Source organism: Silurus aristotelis, assembly GCF_946808225.1.
Source record: "Silurus aristotelis genome assembly, chromosome: 1".
In the NCBI taxonomy this organism is placed as follows: domain Eukaryota; kingdom Metazoa; phylum Chordata; class Actinopteri; order Siluriformes; family Siluridae; genus Silurus; species Silurus aristotelis.
Window position 1 is genome coordinate 2860650 of NC_139574.1, and position 20045 is coordinate 2880694.

Consider the following 20045-nt stretch of genomic DNA (forward strand, 5'->3'; position numbering starts at 1 on the left):
ATCACAAATCACTCCTGTCACTCTTCTCCACCCACTCCACCCTGCCTGCACTCTTTTCTTTATTTCCCTAACACACTCTCCATTACTTTGCACTGTTGACCCCAGGTAGCTGAACTCCTCCACCTTCTCCACCTCTTCTCCCTGCAACCGCATCACTCCACTGCCCTCCCTCTCATTCACACACATGTACTCTGTCTTACTCCTACTGACTTTCATTCCCCTTCTCTCCAGCGCATATCTCCACCTCTCCAGGCTCTTCTCAACCTGCTCTCTACTCTCACCACAAATCACAATATCATCTGCAAACATCATAGTCCAGGGAAACTCCTGTCTGACCTCGTCCGTCAACCTGTCCATCACCACTGCAAACAGGAAAGGGCTCAGGGCCGATCCTTGATGCAGTCCAACCTTCACCCTGAACCAGTCTGTCGTACCTACTGCACACTTTACTGCCGTCACACTGTCCTCATACATGTCCTGCACCACCCTCACATACTTCTCTGACACACCTGACTTCCTCATACAATACCACAACTCCTCTCTCGGCACCCTGTCGTACGCTTTCTCTAAATCCACAAATACACAATGCAGCTCCTTCTGTCCTTCTCTATACTTCTCCATCAACATCCTCAAAGCAAATAAGGCATCTGTGGTGCTCTTCCTCGGCATGAAACCATACTGTTGCTCACAGATGGTCACCTCTTCTCTCAGCCTGGCTTCCACTACTCTTTCCCATAACTTCATGGTGTGACTGATCAACTTAATTCCCCTGTAGTTACTGCAGGTCTGCACATCTCCCTTATGCTTAAAGATCGGTACCAGCACACTCCTTCTCCATTCCTCAGGCATCCTCTCCCCTTCCAGAATCCTGTTAAACAATCTGGTTAAAAACTCCACTGCCATCTCTCCTAAACATCTCCACGCTTCTACCGGTATGTCATCTGGTCCAACCGACTTTCCATTCTTCATCCTCTTAATCGCTGCTCTCACTTCCTCCTTACTAATCCTATCTACATCCTGCTTCACCAACTCCACATCCTCCAACCTTCTCTCTCTCTGATTTTCCTCATTCATCAGCTGCTCAAAATACTCCCTCCATCTTCTCAACACACTCTCCTCACTAGTCAACACATTTCCCTCTCCATCCTTTATTGCTCTAACTTGCAGTACATCCTTCCCAGCTCGGTCCCTCTGCTTGGCCAATCGGTATAAATCCTTTTCTCCTTCCTTAGTGTCCAACCTCTTATACAGTTCCTCATATGCCTTTTCCTTGGCTTTCGCCACATCCCTCTTTACCTGCTGCCGCATCTCCTTGTACTCCTGCCTACTTTTCTCATCACTCTGTCGATCCCACTTCTGTTTTGCCAACCTCTTTCCCCTAATGCTCTCCTGCACTTCCTCATTCCACCACCACGTCTCCTTGTCTTGCTTTCTATTTCCAGATGTCACAACAAGTACTTTTCTAGCTGCCTCCCTTATCACTCCTGCAGTAGTTGCCCAATCATCCGGCACCTCTTCACCACCACCAAGCCCCTGTCCGACCTCTTCCCTGAACCTCACACTACACTCTTCCTCCTTCAGTTTCCACCATCTTATTCTTCTTTCAAACCTTACTTTCCTCCTCTTCTTCTTCGCCTCCAAAAACCATCCTACAGACCACCATCCGATGCTGTCTAGCTACACTGTCCCCTGCCAACACCTTACAGTCTCCAATCTCCTTCAGGTTGCATCTCCTACACAGAAGATAATCCACCTGTGTGCACCTTCCTCCACTCTTATACGTCACCCTATGATCCTCCTTCTTCTTAAAATACGTGTTCACCACTGCCATTTCCATCCTTTTAGCAAAATCTACCACCATCTGCCCTTCCACATTCCTCTCCTTAAAACCATACCTACCCATCACCTCCTCATCACCTCTGTTCCCTTCACCTACATGCCCATTAAAGTCTGCCCCAATCACCAATCGTTCTATCCTAGGTACACCATCTACCACTTCATCTAATTCACTCCAGAATCTTTCTTTCTCCTCCATCTCACAGCCAACTTGTGGAGCATAGGCACTGATGACATTTATTATCATCCCTTCAACTTCCACCTTCACGATCATCACCCTATCAGAAACTCTCTTCACCTCCACTACACTCTTACAGTACTCTTCCTTCAGAATCACCCCTACACCATTTCTCTTCCCATCCACACCATGATAAAACAGTTTAAACCCACCTCCAATGTTCCTGGCCTTACTCCCTTTCCACTTGGTCTCCTGAACACACAACACATCTACCTTTCTCCTCTCCAACATATCAGCTATCTCTCTCCCTTTACCCATCATAGTACCAACATTTAAAGTACCAACCCGAACCTCTACTCTCCTACACTGCTCCTTTTCCTGCCGTCTCTGTAGACGCCTTCCTCCTCTCCTTCTCCTCCTTCGGCCAACAGTAGCCCAATTTCCACCGGTACCCTGTCAGCTAACGATACCTGTGGCGGTCGTTGTTAACCCGGGCCTCGACCGATCCGGTATGAAATTCTCATTTGTGATCCGCATTTTTGATGTGGCACATGTTTTACGCTGGATGCCCTTCCTAACGCAACCCTCCCCATTTACCCGGGCTTGGGACCGGCACTAAGAGTACACTGGCTTGTGCCCCCCTAATGGCTGGGTTTAGTAACTGATTCTAACTATCTCTATTTAAATCTTTCTGGCTCTAGCTAGTTTAAAATATTTATGCTAAATCTAACTTTTTCCTAGCTCCAAATAAATATAACTAACTCTTACTAACTCTAACTAATTACAATATACTTGCTCCAACTAGTTTTAAGTAAATTTCACTAACTTTCACAACTATTAGCTCTAGCTAGCTCTTTTCTACATCTAACAAATTCTAATTAGCGCTATTTCAAATCTCACTAGATTGAATGAACTCTTACTAGCTATAACAAGCTCTTACCTAAACCTAACTAGCTCTCGCTAGCTCTAACTGCTTAGCTTGTTGACTAAAGCTAGCAAGCATGTTGATACTCACTTTTCACTTTTCAAATGCACTTCTACTGTAAATCTGTTTGCACAAAGCTGGAGGCACTGGGAGACGCAAATCTGTTCCAGCATGACATTTGTGCGCAAAGCAAACTCTGTGAAGATCTGCTTTCCACGGGTTGAATTAGATCACCTGCTACAGAGCTCCAACCTTTTTGATCTCCTTAGGGATGAACTGAAACGGCACTCCAGGCCTCCTCACCTCACCTCCATCAGTACCTAACTTTATTAACACCCTTGTGGCTGATTGAGGCTCCACAAATTCTAGTGGAACATCTTCTCAAAAGAATGGAGGCTCTTATAACAGCAACTGGGGACCAAATTGTGGAATGAGTTGCTCAGAAAGAAGCACATAGCGTATAATATACAGTGTATAGTATGTCATTTGCTATGTATGTATTCTAACACTGTAACTTCCATCCTGCAGTTCAGTTTTGGATGCTGTATTAGTGAGTATAGTGGTGTACCAGTGGAAACTAATGTATCCCAGGTGCTGCAGTGGCACATGTCCTTTAAAATGAAGCAATCGATAGCTCAGGCTAATTCTCCCCCGAAGGCTTGAAGTGTGGAATGAGGAGCTCGGAGAGTATCTGCTAATTGCTATCGTTTCCTGAAATATCTTTATCTTCAGATGTGATGTTGGAGCGAGGTGTGTTTGTGGTTTCCTTTGGTGGATTTTATATAGTAGTCTTGGTTTCGCCTGTAGTCTTGATTTTATTAAAGCTTCCTACTCAGCTTTTGTTGAATCCAGATTTTTTATTTAATACTCTCTCTCTCTCTCTCTCTCTCTCTCTCTCTCTCTCTCTCTCTCTCTCTCTCTCTCTCTCTCTCGTTCAGGCGAGTGGGAATGGATTTCTGACGACACTCATTAGATTTCGACTGAGATCGAATCCAGGCTTGTGAATTGATGCAGCTCTATCAGAGACTGTCGGAACGATATCCGAGCATTAAATGTGATCCGGAGATTTACTGATTTATTTATTTTTTTCATTGTAGCTTCTGGTTTTGAGCTTCATCTGATTTACGGATTTATTATTGAATGTAAATCCAGACATCTGCCTTCATTAAACATACATTACAGCAAGAACATCAGCTCAATCGATGAAGATGAGCGTAAGGGTGAAGCAGAGAAAATACTTTGGTGTGTATGAGGAACAGATGGTGAGGTAAGGGTGAGGTTAAATGCACCTGGACAATGTTTGTATGAGGGTGAGCTTGAGGTGAGGGTGAAGCAGTGGGAATCTTCTGGAGGATTCTGGATGATCTTCTGGGGGTGAGGTGTGGGTGAGGAGAGAGTGAGGTGCGGCTGAGGATAAGGGTGGGGTGCGGGTAAGAATAAAGGTGAGGCAAAGAGCATATTCTGGTATGTATGAGGAACAGAGGGTGTGGTGATGGTGAGGTTGGATGAGGCAGGAGAATGTTCATGTTTGTATGAGGAACAGAAGGCAAGTGGGTGAGGGTGAGGATGAGGGTGAAGCTGAGAGAATATTCTGGTTTGTATGAGAAACAGAGGGTAAGGTAGAATGAAGTAAGGTGAGATCAGGTTGAAAGGAAGAAAGAATATTCTGGAGGAACAGAGGGTGAGGTGAGGTGAAATGAAGGGAGGGTGAGGTTGGATGAAGCAGGAGAATGTTCATGTTTGTATGAGGAACAGAAGGTAAGGGGGTGAGGGAGAGGTGAGTTTGAAGCAGAGAGAATCTTCTAATGTAGGGTGAGGTGAGGATAAGTAGTGAAGTGATGGTGAGGTACGTTTGTTGGGAAGTAGGTGGATTGGATGTGAGGTGAGAAGGAAGTGAGGAGAATGTTCTGGTTTGTATGAAGAGCTGAACATGAGGTAATGTAATGTGAGATGGAGGGTGAGGTGAGCTAAGGATGAAGAAGAGTGTTTGTATGAGGAACCGAGGGTGAGGTGAGGGTGATGTGACATGAGGTGAGGTTAGCTAAGGTGTTAGAACCTGTTAGGGGTGAACTTTAAGCACAGCTGGAGCGGAGGTCATGTAGAGCTCTGATGTTTGATGATGTGACATGCTGACCTTTTAAAGGCTTCTGGCTAGAGACGAGATGAAAGGTGCGTTTCTTCTACAAGCCATCAAACCATTTTAAACTGAGATTGTATTCAGTCTCATCCCTTTAGTGTCTCGGGTTCAAGATGTCAGCGTGATGCTCAGGCTGTGGAGATGCTGTCCTACTGAATCATCTCCAGCACTTGATTTGTAGATGTATAGGAAAAGATGAAAATATTCCTGACAAGAAGGTAAATCAGTGACTACACCTTTCATGACACACAGATACACACTTTCCAGCAGGTGTGTCTTTAACATAAAACTCATCCTATAAAAAGCCTCCCTGAGAGTGTGTAATAAATTGTAGGTGGCAGCAGCTATTTCACCTCACTCCAGGTGGCCAATTCGACCCCTGGGCTCACATTCATTACGTCTTAGGCCGAGAATTAGCTTCCTGTGCGTCTGATTAGAGCCCAGAGGACAGGAAATGCAATGCTGCAGACTTAATTCATTCTTTTTTTGTTGATAAAAGTGATGAATTCACCTCCTGGAGATTTTCCCCTCCTTTAGATTCCAGTTGGTTAAATTAGCTGGCACGTTCGGTCTCAAACATCTAGATGAGGTTTTGGATTAGCTGCACACTGTGATTCATATTAGCTTACAAAAATAAACATGAGCATGAAAGCAAGTAGTTAAGTCTTCTTAAATGGGGCTATTTTTCAGCAAAACAATATCCCGGCTAACGAAACGCTCACCAGCAGGGCGGTGTGATGAAGCTGAGGTACTCGTAAGAACGTCCAAGAACTTTATCCCCAGGAGGTGGAAGTAAATATGGATGGAGCATTTACTGGACTGGATGTTTACAAAATTGACACTTTTATTCCCAACCCTATGTAGATAAACCACCTCACTCTTGCTCAAGTCAGAGCAGCTGATCATTTTTTTAAAGAGATACTGCTCTTCTTTAGTCCTGGATAGAGTGTTTTTAGAGTGTTTGATGACCAATTACCGATCATCATTATTCCCAATAACAATAATCTCAACAATCATCAATATTCTAAATCTCTAAGTTTCTCAGAGATACAGTTTATTTGAAACAGTTTATCATTGTTTCAAATGACCAATCACAGATCATCAAATGACCAATAACAACTCACTATAACACCAACTGACAAATAAAAGATCATTATTCCAAAATTCCGATCACCAATGATCATCATTATTCCAAATGAACAATCATTGATAAACGTTATTGTTCCCAAATGAGCGATCGCCAATGATCAACATTCTTATTCCCAATGAAAAATCACTAATAATCATAGTTATTCCCAACGACCAATTACAGATCATCATTATTCCCACTGACCCATTACTAATTATCATTATTATTCCAAATGACTAATCATAGATCTTTATAACTTCAATCGATCATTGTTCCAAATAAGCGATAACTGATAATCATTAGTAATCCAAAATGACCAATCAATGATTATCAACAATTTTCCAAAATGACCAATGACCAATCATCCTTATTCTAAATGGCCAATCACAGATCAACATTATTCCCAATTAACAATTGCAAAATCATCATACTTATAATGAATAATCACTAATCAACAATCTCAGATCAAAATTGTCTGTATGGCATCTTATAGTAAACATTCAAACACTCAACATATTAGAATCGATTATACATATAAGATTTGAATGAAAGCATCCTTATTTAACATTTTTGGAAGAAGTTGCGGCCATTCGACATCAAACATTACACAAAATAGAGTTATTGAACATCTTTAACACGTGTAGATGTATGCACAGAGCCTTTAGACACTTGTCTAGAGTGTATCTGGTATGAAGGGCTCTTCATACCAGAACCAGAAGGTTGGTTTGAACCCTGTTTTGCCCCTGGACTTTGCGACAATGATGTTTTTACTACCTTGCTATAAAATTATAACTGTATATAAGTGTAACTTCTCAGCATATTCTAGGTTAATATCTGGATATACACCGTGCATTATCTTGGGTTCTGTTGTACATACATATAACTACTTCTTCAAAGTAAATCCCTGATGCGTCAACTCTCTGTGGATTATATTTCTGACTCTTCACTCTCACGTAGACCACGGATGGCGAAGCAGCTGCATATAGACAAAGCTGAGCTTCTCTGCCGGATCTTAGACGCACGGAGCCGAAACAGTTCTTTTAAAGCCTTCGCTCTGTAAGTACGAGCAAACTCGGAGCTCCTCATCAAAAGTCCGTATAGATACAGAACTCCCCGGTGAGACGGGCCGAGACGAGCGAGGCTCTCCATGAAGGACGTCGCTTTCAGAGACAGAAACGAAGAGGAAACGGAACGCATGAGAAATGCAGACGAGCAAAAAGGAAAGCTTGATAAATCTAGCAGATCCCTGGGTGCACCACTATCTAAAAAACACACACAGATGGGTAATCAAGGTCCCGGGGATGGAAATGGCAGCTTCTGAATGCCAGCTGAAGGTTAACGAGAGATTGTAAAATGCCAAGAAAAGCCAGCAATGAATATCAAACTAGCTGCCTGGCTTATAGAGACAAAGGTTACAACAAGTCGATACGGAATTGCCTTCGTAACTGAACGTTTTCATGTAAAATTCTCGAATTCTGGACTAATTTCATTAGCAGAATGGCCTTGTATAATTTTTCATATCGAGGCTACCAAAAGTGTGGAGTTTTATGGGATTTTTTGAATGTCGATGTTCCTTTGGTTTCTATGCAACAAACTCGTTCATGTAACAATATGAAGATTTCCTCTGACCAAACAAATATATACATGTCCAGATGTTCAATGTTAATTCCATTGAAAAATTCGCCCTTAGCATCAATAAGAACTTTCACACTTTCAGCACCTGGACAGTTCACTTCTCCAAACACAAGACACTTCAGCAGATAGTGGGGACACCTGAGAAGATCACTGGGGTCTCTTTGTGACAGTATCTTTCAACAAGCCATCAGACAATAAAATCACACACACACACACACACACACACACACACACACACACACACACACACACACACACACACACACAATTTTTATAAATTTTTTTCTTTACATATAACTGCTGCTGAATCATCACCAAATGTTGTAAGTAAATAGATTGTGCTGTTAAAAAGGGTTAGAGGTCCATAGCGGAAGATCTTCCACTCCTCTACAGGAACGTAGGAAAAGACCTACATACACACGATATGCCCTAAAAGTATTGGGACACCTGACTTTTCCAGCCATCTATGCTCCTTCCCCAAACTGTTACTTTAAACTTGAAGACACACAATTGTGTAGGGTGTCTTTGGAAGCGTTGCATGGAATTTATGCTTCACTTGAAGAACGAGACCCAAAACCTGTTTCAGTGACATGCTGGTCACTGGAGCGGAGTCTGATCAAGGTTCTTTGTACAATCATTTGGATCAACATCTCCAGCTTTATCATTCGCAGCACAGGGATCAGGCCATGAAGTCTAATTAGTCGACGACTAAGTGGCAGAGCTCGGTGCATGATAATCACGCTTTCTTAATGAGCGCTGCAAAGGGAAATGAGGAAGCTCATCATTAACGCTCCTCACGGTCCCGATTCCGTCTCCAGCGTCCGTCTCTCTCTCAGTCTCTCTGTCACTAATTGGTGATTTAAGCCGAGTTAAAATGATGCCGAGGTCTTGTCCATGGCAGAAAGCTCGTTATCCTCAGGAGCACGTAGCAGAGGAGGAACTGCCTACCCAAGCTAGATGTCTTAGTGGAGAAATCAGACACCAATTAGCTGTCGGTTATTTGGAGTAAAATGTGTTTGTTTTGTTTTTTTTTTGTTTGTGTTTTTAAATATCCCAATCCACATTTATTCTATAGGGTCAGGTTCTGATGTAGGTGAGGTGAGGATCCCAGTAGGGTTGAAGCTCTATCGCAGGAGATCTTCCCCTCTATAATCCTCTTCATGATATCGTAGCATTGAAAAACTACAGCACATACACACTATTTGGTCAAAGGAATTCAGACATCAGCCATTTTCACCCATATGTGGTTCTTCTCACAAACCTGGAGGCACACAATTGTACAGGACGTCTTAGGATCCTGTAGCATGAACTTTTTCATTTCACCCGAACCAGTTCCAACTTGCCGATGCAATGACTGCGACATCACAAAGCCAGATCCATGAAGATCTGCTTTCCATGGGTTGGAGTGGATCTCCTGCTATAGACCTTCAACCCTATTGGGATGAATTGGATCACTGACTGCACCTCTGGCTGTTTCACCTCACCTTCATCAGTACCTGTATCTTTCCAAGCCCTGATCAGTAAATGAGCACAAATCTCCAAAAAGGATCTACTTGAACATCCTCCCAGGTGAGTGGAAGCTCATTAGAAGAGCAAAATGTGGACTGAATCGCTCAGAAAGACACAAACACATCTTATGGTCAGGTGTCTACAAACCTTTGGCTGCTGAAATTCTTTAACGTCCTGGCGCTACTGAGACCATGCGCATCACCGACGGCACGGCCATCGTTCATTATGCAGCAGCGTCACTAAACTGCTGTGGACATGCAGCGGCACGGCGCCACGTGGACGAGTCATCTGTTAGAAACTCATTATTCCACCTGAAGCCACGCGGCCCGGGTTTAACATCATCAATTACTTAGAAATGGAGAGAGAGAAAGAAAGTGCTGAGCCAACGTGGCCTTGGCGATTAGATTTTTCTGGAACACGCCCATGAGCTGTGTGTTGAACCCTGGTTGTGGAGGCGTACATGTGCAATATTTCCTCTGGACTTCACAAACCCACCAAACAGCAATCCATCAAAACACTCACACATATAAATATATAAAAACAAGAACCACACCTCATCTCCTCCTTCTCACAGCAAATTAGCTTTCAAATGTGTATTCAGGCAAATACAGCAACAGAGCAGATAGATAGATAGATGGATAGATGAATAGATGGATAGATGGATTGATTGTGTGTGTGTGTGTGTGTGTGTGTGTGTATTCCCATTCATCCACACACACTTATTTGCATGCACACTCATAGAACTCATCTACTCAGATTCATCTACACACAGTCATCTATACATATTTACACACACACACTCCTTCACACTTATTTACGCTCCGTCATTTACACACACTCATTCACACTTTTGCATTCACACACACATTCATCCACACCACACTCAACTTCACACAAACCCATGGTTTTTGGGAGGCAAGAAAAAACCTGCAAAATGTGAAAGAAAACCAATATGGACATCTGAAAACATACACAGAAACTCTACACACAGTATCTCAGGTCAGGATCCAACTAGTGACCAATCAATTAACATAACCAAAGTAAGGTCTAAAGCCAACCAATTAAATTCTCCTAACAAACTGACCAAATAAACTACGCAAACTTAGTGAATTTACTAGTCAAGAACATTTGTATTAAACTAAGCAACCAACCAATCCAACCAAACAAACTAAACCCAAATGGACCTGGAAAACCATACACAGAAATTCTACACAGTAATCTCAGGTCAGGATTTAACTGGGGAACAATCACATGTGCCACCGTACTGACAACCAGGCAGGAATCCCACTACCCAAACAACCATTCAGACAAATTAAATAAGCAATCAACAAACTAACCAACCCAATAAAATACTCAAACTTACTACATATACTACTCAAACTAGCCAATCAAACTAATCAAATCAAGTAATAAACAATACATTCTAATCTAAACAAACTAAATTAATTAATCAAACTATCCAAATCAACTAAATGAACTACTCAAAACAACAAACAAATCAATTAAACTAACCCAAGTAACTTTTAATGCCAAGCAATGAAAATTAAAAAATAACTAACTAAAGTATCTGTTTAAACAGATCATTTAAATTAACCTAACTAACCAATCGAACTAACTAAACAATAAACAATTCAAACTGTTCGAAATAACTTCTAAAGCCAATGATCAAAGTGAACTAATTAAATTAACTATTTAAACAAATCAGTTAAAACAACAAAAAGCAAATACTGAAACTAACTATTTAAATTATCCTAAATAACCAATCCAACTAACCAGTTTCCACATGCAACAGTACACACTTTGATGGATACTCTAATTCTAATGACCTCACACACACACACACACACACACACACACACACACACACACACACACACACACGCACATAAAACCTGTTGTGAGAAACAGTGGCATGTTTAAAGGTTAATATAAATCACTGTCGTGTTTCTCCACTTGCTCTCTGCAGCCTTCCACCTAAGAGTTTGACGTCTCGACATCACAACTTGTTCACAGACTCAAAGTCCAGATTTTACCCTGTCCTGGCAGACACCATTATCTAGAGTGACTTACATTTGTCTCATTCATACAACTAAGTAGTTATTGGGTTAGGGGCCTTGCTCAGGGGCCCAGGAGTCCCACCTGATGTCTCTTCTGGAGCACCATGTTGAAAACAGTAAGAATTAGTTGCTTGGCAACCAAACAGCCAAACTTCTGGTGCAGGCAGTAGCTTGGTGGTTATGGTATTGGACTCCAAATGGTTTTATGAGTTCAAATCCCAGCGTTAACCCCTGGGCCCCTGAGCAAGGCCCTTATCCTCATAGCTGCCCAGCTGTATGAATGAGCTAGATTTAAGTTGCTTGCGTTATCCAAATCTGCCAAATGCCCTAAATGTAATCTCTCGGTTCATAAAGGTTTCCAGACTTCACTTGAAATCTTGAATAAGGAACATCTCCAACTCTTCACAATTTGCCTCCTGATTCAGAGTCTAACAACAACAGACAGAACATCAGACACCAGGAAGCTTCAAGCTGCATATTCAACCCAACATTGACACCAGTCACTCATTCCCTCATTCATCTACTAACTGTGTTTCCAAGTCCATGGCTGGATCTCCTGCAGGAGAATCAGACACCTACAGAAGACTTTAAAAAGCTCAGTCTTCTCACAAATGGTCAAAGGAACAACGAGGACCTGAGCCCCAGCATCCTGGTCCAGGACACGCCCCCAGTTTGCTGATCACATTGTGTTCAATAATCTCTGATTTACTGCCTCAGACCTTCACAGTGCAGGAATGGAGCGAAACAGGCTCAGAGTGAGGCTTATCTGCTGACCATGAGCTGGGTGGTGTTTATGAAAGTCAGCTTCCACAAGGTCATCAGAAGGGCAACATTTGGATTTAATAACCTGACCATGAGCCTTAAAATCCTGGAGTAAATGCATTACTTTAGATTTCTTCAAATATGATTCATTCCTTATATATATATATATATAAACTCAAATAATAGAAAGAAGAAAGAGGAGAATTATGATCGATTGATGAGTAGTTAGGATTCTAAACCTTGACATGACTTTTGACTGTAAAAAACATATATATATATAATTTTATCTTGAATATTGCATTATATATACGACTTCATATCACAAATATGTGACTTGATTTTTTTTTTATTGTGGGATTTTTCTTTTTTGTTCTTGTTGATGGACAATTTAACTAATTAAACTTATTACATACTTTTATATATATAATTATTTTTTTTTCCTAAATGGTACTTTATTTATAAATCAATTTAAACAAAAAACAAAAAAAAAACAAACAAACAAACAAACAAACAAACAATTTCCATGGAACATGAAATAAGGGCCGAAATAATAAAAATTTATAAATTGTTTGAAATCTGTCAATTATTTATTATTATTATTATTATTATTATTATTATTATTATTATTATTATTATTATTATTATTATTATTATTATTAAATTTCCTTTATTGGGGAGAGTCAGTCTTTTAATAATAATAATAATAATAATAATAATAATAATAATAATAATAATAATAATAAATCATAATAATTATAAAGTAACTCTTGTACCCTTTTTCGATTAGAAATAGGGTTTGAATTTTTTACCCTTTATTTCAAATGATCACTGATACAAGCAATTAATTCCCACACAAATGCCATGGATGGGCATGGCCTAAAGAAGATCCCTGCTAGATGTGTCTCCTACACAATTGCATCTTGAGAGGAAGTGCTCATGCTTGAGTTAGTGTGCTATCACACATGTAGCCCTGTGGACTGCTTCAAGCTGCACTGTCCCTGTGATATAGTCTCATTGTACTGTGTGTGTGTGTGTGTGTGTGTGTGTGTGTGTGTGTGTGTGTGTGTGTGTGTGTGTGTGAGAGTGTGTGTAGGTGTGTGTGTGTGTGTGTGTGTGTGTGTGTGTGTGTGTGTGTGTGTGTGTGTGAGAGTGTGTGTAGGTGTGTGTGTGTGTGTGTGTGTGTGTGTGTGTGTGTGTGTGTGTGTGTGTGTGTGTCAAGTCAAGTCAAATAGGCTTTTATTGTCATTTCAACCATATACAGTGAAACGAAACAACGTCTCCCCAAGGCCAAGGTGCTCCTTCACATAACATAAATTAACCAAAGGAACACAAGGAACACAGAAGTACACATCACTCTAAACTAACAACACAAAGTGCACATGTGCAACATTCAGTGCAAAAAAAAAAAAGGGGGGGGGGGAGAAAGAATTACAAATAAATAAATAAATAGAAAAAGGACAAGAGACAACATGAGACAAGGAAAAACAGACTCACACAATTGTGAAGGATTGTGTGCAAATCCTACAGGAAATTGTGTGTTTTTTTTCCTCTGTGGATTGTGTGTGTGTGATCAGGGCAGTTCCTTCATGTTGAGGAGTCTGATGGCTTGTGGAAAAAAAACTGTTACACAGTTTGGATATGAGGCCGAATGCTTCTGTACCTCTTTCCAGATGGCAGGAGAGTGAAGAGTGTGTGTGAGGGGTGTGTTTGTGTGTGAGGCGTGTGTGTGTGTGTGTGTGTGTGTGTGTGTGTGTGTGTGTGTGTGTGTGTGTGTGTGTGTGTAATCAGCCACAATGCTGGTGGCTTTACCGATTCAGCGCGTGGTGTAAATGTCTATAATAGAGGAAGAGAGACCCCGATGATCTCCTCAGCCGTCCTCACCATCCTCTGTAGGTTCTTGTGATCTGAGACGGTGCAGTTTCCAAACCAGCTGCTCAGGATGCTTTCGATGGTCCCTGTAGAAGGTTGTGAGGATGTGTGGTGGAAGCTTTGCATTTCACAGCTTTCTCAGAAATTAGAGATGTTGCTGGGCTTTCCTTGTCACGGAGCTGGTGTTGAGGGACTGGGCGAGGTTCTCCGCAAGGTGAATGCCAAGGTATTTGGTGCTCTCCAGGATCTCCACGAAGGGAGCTGTTGATGTTTAGCGGGGAGCGGTCCATTTGATAAGACGCACACCACATTTGTGTCATCAGCAAGCTTGATGATGTGATTCGGAGCTGTGCCTTGCTACACTGTTGTGGGTCAGAAGGGTGAACAGCAGGGGACTAAGCACACAGCCTTGAGGGGCACCAGTGCTTAGTGTGATGGTGTTGGAGATGTTGTTTGCGACCGAGACTGCCTAAGGTCTTTCAGTCAAAAAGACCAGCATCCAGTTACAGAGGGAAATGTTCAGGCCCAACAGGCTCCGCTTCCCATTCAGGTTCTAAATAATGATAGTTTTGAATGCTGAACTGAAGTCTATGAACAGTTTTCCTACGTATAAATCGTTGTTCTCCAGGTGAGTGAGGGCCAGGTGGAGTGTGGTGAAGATGGCATCATCGGTGGAGGGGTTCAGGCGGTATGCAAACTGCAGTGGATCCAGTGTAGATCAGCAGGGTGTTTATGTGCCTCATGGAGAGCCTCTCGAAGCACCTAATGATGATAGGAGTGAGCACCATGGGACAGTAGTCATCGAGGCAGGACACCGATGGTTTCTTCGGCATTGGGACGATGGTCATTGTCTTGAAACACGTGTGTTGGCGCTGTCTGTGATTGTGGATACTCTGGGCATCTGCACGCTTTGCCTATCTGATGGCCCTGGACAGTTTGGACATCGCTGTTCTTAGTTCCGCCTTGTCACCTGCCTTGAATGCAGAGTTTTGGGTCTTTAGGAGCACATGCACCTCTTCAGTTATCCACTGTTTCTGATTGGGGCTTAAGATAATGTTCTTGGATTTGGAGCGGCCGCTGCGATCTACTGCCATGCAGCCATCATGGATAATTAGGATTGGGATAAGGACACCCCCCCCCCCCTACACACACACACTTTTCACACCCACCACCCAAAACAACCCAACCCCTTTCTACCCTTTCAGGAAGGTAAATATTTAATGATGCCTTTCCGGCGCTGTAAACCAGTCAAATCAAAGGTCACACCTTCCCTCAGAAAGCAAGAACACCGACATGTGCGAGATCTGAAAAACCTGTTTGATCTGCTGGATCACTCGCTCCAGTCCACTGTTTTTTTATCTGAAAAGTCAAGATAATGTTAGCTTAATCATCTGGATTAAAATAGCCTGGGAACACTCATGCTGGGTAAAGAGCCAGGCGGTCAGGTAGCAGTTCATCAGCATGGGGCACAAGGAAACAATGCATTTTTGTGACAGGACCTTCTAAAACAGGAATCCAGATGAACAATGTGTTTGATAAACGGGAGCACACATTGGGTGTGTTTTATGATGCTAGCGAGGACCTTGAATTATTACCACTGATATTTAATGCTCTGCTGCAGCTACATATCTAACATATGCACCTACACATCTAACCTTCTGCCCTCATGGATCCAGAAATCCATTCTTTTTTTGTTTTACTCACACACACCAGACACAATGTCAGAAATTATGTCCTTGTGGGGACAGTCGGTCTTCACAAAGATATAAAACCAAGATACGAACATGAATGAATAACACATATGCGGTGCTCCATGTAGTGATTTGCCCCACCCACTTTGTTCAAAGAGGTGTGGCTTAAGTGGTTTCTAGAGCATTTGATTGGCTGCAAACTGGACGAGCATACGGTATACGGTAACTCAAGCTGTTACCACACACACACACACACACACACACACACACACAAACACACACACATAGTATAGATTGATTATACAAACTATTTAACTAACTGAGCACAACGTCCAGAACCTTCTAGCTTCAGGAAAAAAAACTTGTTTTGTTACTGATGATTAAATCAATATCAATCAATTAATACAGTAAAATCAATAACAGGTTATTATTGGTTGATTACAGCCATTCGGTTAAACTCTACAGGTTTCTAAACACACACACACACACACACACACACACACACACACACACACACACACACAGTGAGGAGTTATTGCCATCCTTGGAACAAACAGACATATAAACATATACATAAATCAATTAATCAATTCAACAACCAATCAACCAATCAATCAGGTTTGTGTAATAAGTTTAAGTGTGTAAGTTTGTGTGGTGTGTAAAAGGCAAACCTATAAAAAATTATAATAAAATAAATAAATAAACACCTTATTCAAAATGTAATTAAAGCCAGTAAAAAAAGACATTAACTAGCAGTTGTGTAAGTGAGTGGGTTATTGATGGGTCATTGATGAAATGGTGATTGATTAGTGATTGGTTAATAATGAGTTAGAGACTATTTGGTGATTGGTTATTGATGGGTTAGTAATCAGTTAGTGATTGATTACGAATGAGTTAGTAATAAGTTGGTGATTGATTAGTGATGGTTAGTGAATTATTGGTTGATTAGTAATGAGTTAGTGACGGGTTTGTGATTGATTAGTGATCGTTAGTGATAAATTAGTTGGTAATTGGTTAGTAATAAGTGAGTGATTGATTAGTGATAGATTACTAATGATTTAGTGATGAGTTGGTGATTGATTAATGGTTAGTGATGATTCAGTTGGTGGTTGAGTAGTGATTGATTAGTAATACGTTAATGATTAGATGGTGATTGGTTAGTAATAAGTGAGTGATGTGATAAGTTAGCTGTGAGTTGGTGATTGATTCGTGATGGTTAGTGCTGAGTTGGTGATAGATAAGTGTAAAGTTTGTTAGTTATAATGAACTGGTGATGATTTTGCGATGTGCTGATGATAGGTTAGTGATGTGATTAATTAGTGATGAGTTAGTGATGAAATTGTGCTGGACCATTGCTGATGTTTTGATATGTTAATGATAAGTCAGTAATGGGTTTGTCAGTAAGTAATGCATTGTTAATGATGTGATGGTATAGGGATGGGGTAATGATGGGTTAGTAATGAGTTAGTGATAAATAAGTTATGTTATGGGTTGGCAATTGGTTAGTATTTTAATGGGTTATGGGTGGGTTAGTGATGAGTTAGTTATGTTACGGGTTGGTGATTGGTTAGTAATGCGATTGGTTATGGCTGGGTTAGCGATGAGTTACTGATAAGTTAGTAATGCTATGGGTCAGTAATTGATTAGTAATGTGATGAGTTATGGATGGGTTAGTGATGAGTTAGTTGTGGGTTACAAATGTGATGGGTTAGTGATGAGTTAGTAGTGCGATGGGTTATGACTGGGTTAGTGATAAGTTAGTGATGGGTTACTAATGTGATGGTTTAGTGATGAGTTAGTGATGAGTTACTAATGTGATGGGTTAGTGATAAGTTAGTTATGGGTTACTAATGTCATGGGTTAGTAATAAGTTAGTTATGGGTTACCAATGTGATGGGTTAGTGATTAGTTAGTTATGGGTTACTAATGTGATGGGTTACTAATGTGATGGGTTAGTGATGAGATAGTAATGCGATGGGTTATGGCTGGGTTAGTGATGGTTTACTAATGTAATGGGTTAGTGATGAGTTAGTAATGCGATGGGTTATGGCTGGGTTAGTGATGGTTTACTAATGTGATGGGTTAGTGATGAGTTAGTAATCCGAAGACATAGCGATGAGTCTATGATGTCACTCACCATAACGTTGCCCTGCATTTTAGCAGTCTCTATTAAACTCTTCTCTTTCATCATGTCTGGATCTGTCCCGCCGTCTCTCCTCCCTCTCTCCTCTTCCACACGCTTCCTCTCAGCTTCTCTTTCCTCCACGTCTTTCTCTCTCTCTCTCTCTCTCTCTCTCTCTCTCTCTCTCTCTCTCTCTTTCGCTCTCTGATGTTTAAATCACAACGCGTTTCCCAAATCCGTTATTTCGCACAAAGAACGAGTGACAGGAAGCTCCGCCGCCAGCACACAAATACACACACACGCACACACACACACGCACATACACACGCACACACACTCTCTCCATGTCTGTTATCCTGTCAAGTGATTCCCCTGCAAGCAACAGCAGCATGGAGCCGACGGAGCAGAAGGTGTGCAGTCCCGCTGCATGATCGTCCTGCCGATGACGGAGTGGAGGAGCTACCGCCCAGAACACACCGAGAAATAAATAAATAAATAAATAAACAGCTGTCCTCCAAAAAAAAAAAAACACCCAAAAAAACAACAACAGGCACAGCAATGTGTTGTACCTTTACTGGACTTTCTCTGTAACTTTCATACCTGCTGGGATTCTGGATTCTGAACTGCAGCTTTGTTTCTTCGACACAACACTAAACTCATTGGTACGTGGATCATTATAGCGTTAGAAAAATGACGTTGTAGCAAAATAATCAATTACTCAATACTCCCAGTCATGGAGCCTTTTTCCCTGTACCAGCACCACACATAGCAAATTCTTTCTCCAATACATATATCTTAAATGCAAATCCGCCATCAAAGCAATTCAAACAATCTCCAGAAATGAAGCCGGGAAACGTTTATCCTTTCCTGAAGTTCTCTTCTGATTCTTGCCCCTGGCACAAGCTAACGAGAAGAACGAGAAAGCACTTCAACACCGTGGGAAGGTGAAGACTGGAAAGACCGCAGAGATCCGATGGAAAACGTGAGCGATCCCTCCAGCGGGAGGCCAAAACGCACAGGTACAGGAGGAACTTGTTTTGTATGAGAGGTTCTTGGTTCTCCGAAAATAAAGCGGATACTATTCCGAGCTCCGTTCTTCCCAAAATCACCTGCAAATCTTTGAGTCAATTTGAAGGAATAATGGTGACACACATTATACAGGAATTTACAGCCGATCTGCTTTACAGATCGAACCAATAGTAAACTCGCTGACAGGCTTTGTCCCTCGTTACACCTCCAGCCGTCATTGTGATTGGTGTCATGAGCTCTGTTTCACATCGCTCCTCAAAACTCTAAAATTACACTCAGAAGTACTCGATCGTTTCGAAAGTACTTAAAATAAAGTCATTTGTACTCATAAAAGGTCCTGGTGTGTTTGGCATTTAGATAGATAGATAGATAGATAGATAGATAGATAGATAGATAGATAGATAGATAGATAGATAGATAGATAGATAGATAGATAGATAGATAGATAGATAGATAGATAGATAGATAGATAGATAGATAGATAGATAGATAGAACTTTATTGTCATTGCATAGTACAGGAACACAGCAATGAAATGCAGTTTGGCATCTACCAGAAGTGCAAAATGTAGCAGTCGTGCAAAAGTGCAGATACATATATGGCATATTTACAGCAAGTGGTATATATGAAAACATATTTAAAGTGAATAAATATAAAGTCAGTAACAGTGCAGAGATGTGTGGACATGAATTTAGAGTACAGAAATGGTTCTGAGGCTATGGCATTAAAGAGTAATGTGCAGAAGTGAAGGTTAAATTATGGCATTTTAGAATTAGCAGCTAAATAACCAGTTTATATATATATATATATAAAAATATGAAGCATATGTACAGTGAATACATTTAAGGCAGTACCAGAGCAGAGATGTGTGGACATCATTAGGAAGTACAGGAATGGTTCTTAAGGCTATGGCATTGAAGAGTAATTAGCAAGTCGAATAAACAGTCTACTATATATAAATATATATAAATGGTAATATATATACACACAGGTTATTTACACAAATGAAAGAAATGTTGGGCAGAATGTACAGTAATGATATAGTAATATGTACATGTATAGTACAGAGGTTATATACAGTGTTTTGTTTTGTGTTTGTTTTGTAGTGATTAGCGGTGTAGTGTAGAGTTCAGTAGTGTGAAGGTGGATGGAAAAAAGCTGTCCCTG

General features: G+C 41.2%; 1 protein-coding gene across 2 annotated transcripts in view; it reads right to left on the reverse strand.

Annotated features, from left to right (window-relative positions):
* The window catches only part of LOC310728396 (A-type potassium channel modulatory protein DPP6-like), a 225791-nt gene that overhangs the window by 170354 nt on the left and 35392 nt on the right, over positions 1 to 20045 (reverse strand). The window contains exon 3 of one of the 2 annotated variants that reach the window (XM_083545760.1): positions 17866 to 18309. The exons of the other annotated variant lie outside the window; for it this stretch is intronic. Coding sequence (XP_083401886.1) covers positions 17866 to 17919 — 54 coding nt within the window. The 5' untranslated portion in view covers positions 17920 to 18309. The remainder of the gene's footprint in view (positions 1 to 17865; positions 18310 to 20045) is intronic. 2 annotated transcript variants of the gene reach the window in all.